This window comes from Lolium perenne, chromosome 4 (assembly GCF_019359855.2).
Source record: "Lolium perenne isolate Kyuss_39 chromosome 4, Kyuss_2.0, whole genome shotgun sequence".
Taxonomy (NCBI): domain Eukaryota; kingdom Viridiplantae; phylum Streptophyta; class Magnoliopsida; order Poales; family Poaceae; genus Lolium; species Lolium perenne.
In genome coordinates, this window is record NC_067247.2 from 278,720,423 (window position 1) to 278,729,193 (window position 8,771).

The window sequence follows — 8,771 nt, forward strand, 5'->3', positions numbered from 1 at the left end:
CTTCTAGTTTTGTTGTTGCGATTGTCGCGGGCGGTGGCGGTGGTGTTGTTATTGCTGTTGAGGAAATGCGGATTTTATATTAGTAAATCACAGACGAAACTTTATTACTCCGCTGATATTTGTATTGGAGAACATGATAAAAAAAACACTCATTCTGTATTTGTATTGCTCTATGTGGTAAAGAGTTGCTATCAGAAGCACTGGATTGAAAAATGTGATGTTACTTGATTCAATTCCGTTCATCCATCCATCGATCAGGTCACCACATCGAAATGAAGCTGGCGACAATTGTTGCAAGGATAGTGAAGGCAGTAACGAAGAATTGAGATATTAGAAGACATGATCGATCGCTGCTGTGCTGTTACAGGGACGAACACCTCAGTCAGTATGCCACTGAGCTGAGCGGAGCAGAGCAGAGCAGAACAGAGCAATCTAGTGGCCATTGCCGCACACGGTGGCAGCTAGAACCTAGAAGCCGTTCATCTCTAGGAGGTAGGTGCGGCGCTTGCTGAGCATGGCCACGGCCTCCCTGAAAGGCCCGTCGAAGGCGTCGGCGACGAAGTCGTCGAGGTCCTTGCGTCCGGCTCCGATGCCGCCGGTCTCGCCGACGGGCTTGATGACGACGAGCGTGGCGCCCTGGATCCTGGTCCCGTCGGAGAGCTCGAGCATGGGCGCGTAGCGGAGCTTCATGTTGCAGGCCGGCACCTGGGTGCGGTTGGCCGCCGCGGCGGCGGCGAGCGGCTTGTCGGTGAACTCCTTGAGCTGGGCGCGCTCCATGCAGAGCGTGCCCTGTCCGTGCGCGTCGGTGAGGTCGACGCGCTGCAGCGTGGGGTGCTCCTTGACGATCTCGCGGAGGAGGTAGTGCCTGGTGGCGGCGGCGATGAGGGAGCTGATGGTCCAGACCACGCGCAGCTTGAGGCCGCCGTTGGTGTAGAAGGACTCCGGGATGCTGCCGTCGCCCTGCTGTTCGTGGTCGGGTGCCGTGGTGGGTGGAGGTGGGGTGTGTGGGGCGGCGTGGTCCAGCTTGGTGCCGCCGAGGATGACGCAGGTCTGGAGCGTGCTGCCGAAGACGGCCTTCCACTTGAGGAGCACGCCGTCGTCGGTGCCGACGTCGGAGACGGGGAGCTCCATGCGGAGGTTGCGGATGCTGCTGAAGTTCTTGAGCACCTGCGCGGGCGAGTGGTGCGGCGCGTGCTTGCCGTGGCCGTGGCCGGACCTGGCGCCGGCGTCGCAGTGGCCGAAGGGCTTGAGCACGGCGGAGAGCACGGTCTTGAGGAGGCCGGAGAAGACGCCGGTGCGCTGGCGCTGGGCGCCGGCTCCAGAGACGCCGAGCGCGTCGTCGGCGGCGTCGGAGCTGATGACGCGGTCGATGCGGAGGCAGGCGTCGTCGACGAGCGGAACGAGGGAGTTGAAGCGCCTGGAGACGGCGGCGCAGCGGCCGAGGGAGCGCGCGTCGGCGAGCTTGTTGAAGATGATGAGGACGAGGGAGTCCGGGACGTTGTCGAAGTGGTCGTCGCCTTGGAGCTGCGCGAGGAGCAGGTCCTCGGCGAAGACACGGTGCCTGGACTGCATTTTGCCGGAGAAGAGAAGAGGAGGAGACAGGGAGCGATGGAGGGAGGCGGCCGGAGCAGAGGAGTAGGTGAGGTAGGAGGAGGAGGCGGAGGTGAGTAATGGATGGCGAGGGTGGAGAGGCTTATAAAGAGGAGAGGGAGAGAGGGACCTGTTTCTTGGTTAACTCCATGACTCGCTGTCGGGAAGGCCCGTCCCCCCTAATCATACCGTTAGAGCGAGCGAGCGAGCGAGCAGGACGACTACCCTCTCTCTCTCCCTCTCGCGCCTTAATTCCATTGTTTAATCTCCTCTCGACCGTTTCTCAGCATTTGTTAACACCAACTCCGCAACGGTACAATTTGCTACTGTACTGTTATTCTTCTTCCTGTTTACGACTTCTACGCAATGTATCTTGAGGTAACAACGCTTAGTGACGACACTATACCGGGTAACTATTCATTACACGGAGAGCGCAAATTCTTAAAGGAAACCTGAAATTTTGGGGCAAATATATCCGGTAACTCACTATTGGTCCAGATCGTCGACACATTGTGATGTTATTTTATGAGAAAAAGCCTCGAATAGTTTTTTTTTCAAGCAGTTAAGACCTTCACCTCTCTTCTTGATCGAGGTCATAGGCTCCAAGGGGCGCGGGTTCATGGTCATGCCCATGATCGCCATTGTTTATCTTTGGTTACCCAAGAGCGGAAGCTGGTTCTAATGGAGGTTAGTGGTGGCCCGAGGAGGTCGAATGGGCCGCCGCCAAAGAGCGACACCGTCATTGCTGATCCCGCCAGGGAGGCAGAGCGTGAACTGCTTCACCACGTCGATCATGTAAGCGGCTACCGCGGCAGCTAGGTGAACCCTGTGGTGCTCACAGTTGCCCCAATGTGCACCCCTCAGCTAGGAGAACCCTGTTAGAGCGGGTTGTTGTCATTTGTGGCATTGTCGATGAGCGTGGGGCGATGGCATGCCATGGTCGCAATGCCGATCCAACGGGTTGTGCACGGTAGGTGGTGCAGGTGACGCCCTTCCTGCAAGGCGGCACCGGAGGTCGTAATGAAGAATGGGCCCATGAGGGTTTTTCCAATAAAAAAAAGCAACAGCACATGCGAGCAGCGAGACGATCTGGACAAATTTTGTACCGAATTACAAGTAGTGAACTGATTCGTTCCAATTTTTAAGTTATTGTACTAATTTGCAAATTGGTGTATATCAGGTATTATTACCTAAAAGGCGAATTCCACCTTTTACCCATAATTTTCCTTTTAAGTTTTCATTTACCCATAGTTCTACTTCGAGGAGACTTTGAACACGGTTTTACCTTATTTTAGCAGTTTGCTTGTTTTGCTATAGACGATCTATATGGCGCGAAAAAACATGTGAGCCCAGGGCTTCATTGACGATTATGCCTAGATTCTTTTTCTTATCCGTCTGTCATATTTCTCGTCGTCCTGATAGTTTTGAACAATTAGCTTACACATTGCCCAATATAAGCGTATCAAAGAAAGGTTCCAAAGGTTCTAAAAGAGATGGTATAGACATATTTTCCCTCAATGGATAATCAGCATCACAATAAAAGTGGAATTCACTCGTGCCTATAGGAGGAACCACATTCATCTTAGCCTCTCCTCACACATGCCACTCACTGTGGCAACTGACAACCCAAAAGACGGCGAGTTTACTACTACACTACACCGGAGCGTGGCGCCGGCGCGAGGTGCCACGGCGGTATGATTGCTTTGCTGCTGCTGGAAGGCAACAAAATCTATGGGATCGAGTGTAGAGCACTTTCGGGCCCTGCCTTAATCATACCACCAAATCAAGGAGATTTTATATCCGACGCTGCACTGAAAAGAGGGGTACAGCGTACAGTTAATCTATGCAACCTTTTTCTTTGCCAATAATATATTCACCTGCTACTCCTTTACCAGTGCGTAGTACGGAGCACAGTACTTTTGTAGACGGGTACAATTTGAAGAGTTCGCAGTAAAAACGCAAGCAGCATCAATCAGTACGGTCGATGTACAAAAACGTGCAATTTTATTTTCTCCCACGATGAAAAATGTGCACATGTCGACTCATTTCCTGTGCTGATTGATCAGAGTACCGCACGTATCCAGCAAGAAGGGCTGATCGAATGTCATGAGCAACTCAAATCGTACATTACTAATTATTATAAAGGCTTGTTTGGTCCTCCAGATGAAAGCTCATTTTCTCTAAATGAGGACTTAACAGCCGACATACCCCAAGTTTCTATTGAGGAAAATGGATTACTTACTGCACCTTATTCGGAGGAGGAGGTGCAGAAAGCTATTTTCCAGATGGAATGCAATAAAGCACCGGGTCCTGATGGTTTTCCAGCGGAGTTTTACCAAACCTTCTGGGATACTATTAAAGGGGATCTTCTAGATTTGTTCAGTGCTTTGCATAGTGGACAACTAGAATTATTTCGTCTAAATTTTGGTGAAGTAATCTTGTTACCAAAAGTTAATGAGGCAGAAAGGATTCAACAATATAGACCTATTTGCCTTTTAAACGTAAGTTTCAAGATTTTCACGAAAGTGGCCACCATTAGACTTAATACGGTTGCTGATCATGTAGTGCGGCCATCTCAAACAGCCTTCATGCAAGGAAGAAATATCCTAGATGGAGTGGCGGTTTTGCATGAGACGGTACATGAGATGCATACTAAGAAATTAAATGGGGTTATTTTAAAGTTAGATTTTGAAAAGGCTTATGACAAGGTCAAGTGGTCTTTCCTACAACAGACACTCAGGATGAAAGGTTTTTCTCCTGAATGGCGTGCTTTAATTAATGATTTTGTGTATGGAGGTAGTGTGGCAATTCGGGTTAATGATGACACCGGCCATTATTTCCAAACACGAAAAGGGTTACGCCAAGGGGATCCGCTATCACCGATGTTATTCAACATTGTGGCGGACATGCTGGCTATACTCATAGAGGGGGCCAAGTCTGATGGTCAAATTGAAGGGGTGATTCCACATCTGGTTGATGGTGGCTTATCTATCCTTCAATATGCCGATGATACAATTCTGTTTATGGATCATGATCTCGTAAAAGCTCAAAACCTGAAATTAATTTTGGTGGCTTTTGAGCAGCTTTCGGGATTGAAAATCAATTTCCATAAAAGTGAATTGTTCTGCTTCGGTGCTGCCCAAGATGATACAGCTCTCTATACAGAGTTGTTTGGTTGCGGGCAAGGCCAATTTCCCATTCGCTATTTGGGTATTCCGATTCACTATCGGAGACTCACGATCGCTGAATGGAAAATAGTAGAAGAAAGATTACAGAAGCGTCTGAGTAGTTGGAAAGGCAAGTTGCTATCCCTGGGAGGAAGATTGGTACTCATTAATTCGGTACTAACAAATATGGTACTGTATATGTTATCATTCTTCCTTATTCCAAAAGGAGTTCTGAACAAACTCGATTATTATCGATCCAGATTCTTTTGGCAAGGGGATAGCGAGAAAAAGAAATATCGACTGGTTAAATGGAGTGTAGTTTGTAGTCCTAAAGATCAAGGCGGACTTGGTGTTCATGACCTGGAGGTCAAGAATACAGCTCTGCTGGGTAAATGGCTTTTTAAGCTCCTTACCGAGGATGGGATTTGGCAAACCATACTCCGGAGAAAGTATATAGGCTCCAAGACGTTATCTCAGGTGGTTTGGAAACCAGGAGATTCACACTTTTGGGCTGGTCTAATGGCGTCAAAAAATGTCTTTTTTCGTCATGGTACTTTCTCAATCAAGAATGGAACACAGATACGTTTCTGGGAGGATGCTTGGTTAGACAATGCCCCTCTAAGTGAACAGTATCCTGCGTTGTATAGTATAGTTCGTCGCAAGGGAGATACCATTGCCACAGTAATGGCTACTTCTCCTCCGAATGTGACGTTCCGACGTGTTTTGCTAGGACAAAGGCTAGTGGCATGGAACACTTTAATTCAAAGGTTGGGGGATGTTATTCTATCACCTGAACCAGATGAATTTAGGTGGAATTTACATGTAGATGGCTCTTTCTCGGTAAAATCCTTATACACCGCCATAATCCATTCTGATTTACCGGTAGATAATAATAAGAAAATTTGGAAGATGAAGATACCATTAAAAATAAAAATATTTGGATGGTACCTTCGTCGAGGAGTCATCCTCACCAAAGACAATCTTGTTAAGCGGAATTGGCAAGGAAGCTCTCGATGTGTTTTTTGTCATCATGATGAAACTATTAAACACCTCTTCTTCCAGTGCCAGTTTGCGAGATCTATTTGGTCTGTCATCCAAGTAGCGTCTACCTTGTCTCCCCCCACTAGTGTGGCCAATGTCTTCGGCAATTGGCTTCATGGTATAGATTCAAGGTTTAAGTTGCTTCTTAGGGTGGGGGCGCTGGCAGTTATCTGGGCGCTTTGGCTGAGTAGAAATGACAAGATTTTTAATGACATTAACTCCTCTTTGTTGCAGGTCATCTACAGATGTACAGGGATTCTTCGTTCGTGGTTACCTCTTCAGCGTATGGAGAACCGAGACCTATTTACGGAGGTCTGTACACGATTGGAGGCTACGGCGAGGGATACTTTTTCCCTACATGGGTGGCAGCATAATCTACGGATTGAAGCCCCACTCACACCTTAGGCGTTATATGATTCATCGTTCCGATATGTATCTCGCCTAGATATTTTAGTTTGGCATCTTTGTTTGAACTTGAGACTCAATAACGGCTGTGTGCATCCTGGTTATGCAGAGGCTGGATGTAATTGCTTTCACAAAAGTAATAAAGCATCCTTTATCGAAAAAAAAGAAAAATACCTGCTTTCCTCGTGACCGGTTTACCAGCCAGGCTGCGAGGCAGAACATACGGCTCGGGCATGGTGCACGGACATGTCGAGGGTGTGAGTATGACCGGCCTGCGAAACCCTAACTGTTTTACCAACCCAAGCTAAGGCAGCCAGTACAAGTGTTTCCTAACACCTCTCGCTAGACAATGCAAGATATTTAGAGAGGTGCTTAGTAACATAAATTGATTTTTATAAACATTGGTGCTTATTTACACATGGATTTATCTAAGCATCTTGCATTGTACATGGCCTCATCTTTCCATGAGGCTGATCTTTTGGGATGCAAAGGCGCAACACGAGTGCATTGAGCTAGAGGCCTCAGACGCAAACAACAGGTTGCCAAGCATATGTAAATATGCACTAGTTTTTAAGTAAAAACCGGTTTTTCTTCATTGTACATGCCCTAGGATACCCTAGATGTTGCCATTAATTTTAGTCCCACCTCGCTAGCGAGAGATGGCAACAAACAGCTTATAAGTGGGAGTAGTCATCGTGCCAACATACCAACTTTTTAGGATGTAAGGATTCTCCCCTTTTGGGTTGTGCCGAATAACGCAGATACGCTAAATGCCTAAATCCGACACCAGTGGTGTGTTGAGTTAGATCTGGGACGATATCACCCATGTTGTTTAACACTGTATGTTGGTTGTCCTTATTGAGCGTGCTAAGGCTGATTGGCAAACTGAAGGGATAGTTCCACATTTGATCGATGGTGGACTACCCATTCTATAATATGCCGATGATACAATTCTTTTATGGAACATGATCTAGAGAAAGAAATTAATCTGAAATTAATCTTATCAACTTTTGAGCAACTATCAGGATTAGAAATAATTTTCATAAGAGTGAGTTGGTCTGCTTTGGCGATGCCCAGGACGAGGCAAATCTCTATGCCGAGTTGTTTGGCTGTGGGATTGGCCAGTTTCCAATTAATTATTTAGGCATTTCGATTCATTTTTGGAGGCTAACAATGGATGAATGGAAACACGTCTAGAAATACTTCAGAAACGTCTTAGTAGTTGGAAAGGTAAATTACTACCTCTAGGTGAAAGATTGCTACTCATAAATTCGGTATTAACTAAATGGTGTTGTATATGATATCATTTTTTCAATTACCCAAGGGAGTATTGCATCGGTTGGAATATTCGCAAGATTCTTCTAGCAAGGAGATATTGAGAAGAAGAAATACCAGCTTGCTAAATAGAGCGTAGTTTGCCGACCTAAAGACCATGGAGGGCTTTGTGTTCATGACCTACAGGCTGCTAGGTAAATGGTTAGCCAAGTTTCTAACTGAAGAAGGGGTTTGGCAGTCTTTACTAAGGATAAATTATGTTGGCTGAAGAACGATCTCCTAGGTTCATTGGAACCCGGGTGAGTCCCATTTTTTAGGTTGGCCTAATGGCGAAAAAGAGACATTTTTTACTTGTTCTTTCCCTATTAAGGATATATACGAGATTAGGTGAAACCTTAGCTAAAGTTATGGAATCCTCCCCACCGAGTGTAACATTCAGAAGGGATCTAGTTGGGACAAGACTGGATAACTGGAACGCATATCTACAGCTTTTAGCTTGCATCCTTTTGTCACCGGGACCCGATGAGTTTCGTTGAAATCTTAACGAGAACGGTAAGTTCTCAGTCGATTTCGTACATCTCATTGATTCAACCTATATAGCCGGTAGTTAACAATAAGAAAATTTGGAAGATGAAGATACCTTTAAAAACAATTGGCAAGGACGTAAGCGATGTGTCTTCTGTGACCATGATGAGACAATAGATCATATATCTTTCAATACCATTTCGCTTTTATATGGTCAATCATCCAAATAGGTTCTACCTTATACTCACCACGAAGTGTTGCCAACATTTTCGGCAATTGGCTTAATGAGGTGAATCAAAGGTTTTAAGTACTTATTAGGATGACATCACTTGTTGTTATTTGGTCGCTTTGGTTACATAGAAATGGTGTTATTTTCAATGCAAAAAAATTGATCTCTTATGGAGTTCATGTACCGGTGTAGCACTTTGCCCCATTCATGGTGGTCCCTTCAGCGTATGGAGAATTGCGACATACTTATGGAGGTTACTATACGGTTGGAGGACACAGCGGATTTTATTATTCAACATGGGTAGCAGCATAATCTCAGGATTGGACCACCATCCTCTTAGACATCGATGCAGATGCTCATTGTATCGATTTTTCTTTTTCCTATTTAAATTGTGTATGGCTGTGCGCATCGTTGTTATGCAGAGGCCAGTTGTAATGCTTGAAATTTTTGAGTAATAAAACACTCTTTTATCGAAAAAAATCATACTGCACGCTTTTGACCGGTTAAAGTTGCAACGGTACTAGATTTGACGTCGCCAC

The 8,771-nt window shown here is 46.2% G+C and overlaps 1 protein-coding gene across 1 annotated transcript; it reads right to left on the bottom strand.

Moving 5' to 3' along the window:
- Window positions 1–205: 205 nt before the first annotated feature.
- Window positions 206–1,663, bottom strand: LOC127295515 (F-box protein At5g46170-like). The gene has a single exon (XM_051325476.2). It carries the CDS (start codon window positions 1,570–1,572, stop codon window positions 469–471), a length of 1,104 nt encoding a protein of 367 aa, XP_051181436.1. The 5' UTR covers window positions 1,573–1,663; the 3' UTR covers window positions 206–468.
- Window positions 1,664–8,771: the final 7,108 nt, after the last annotated feature.

Excerpts from the sequence above, each read along its gene's own strand:
- LOC127295515 (XM_051325476.2), bottom strand. The coding sequence starts at position 1,572 with ATGCAGTCCAGGCACCGTGTCTTCGCCGAGGACCTGCTCCTCGCGCAG.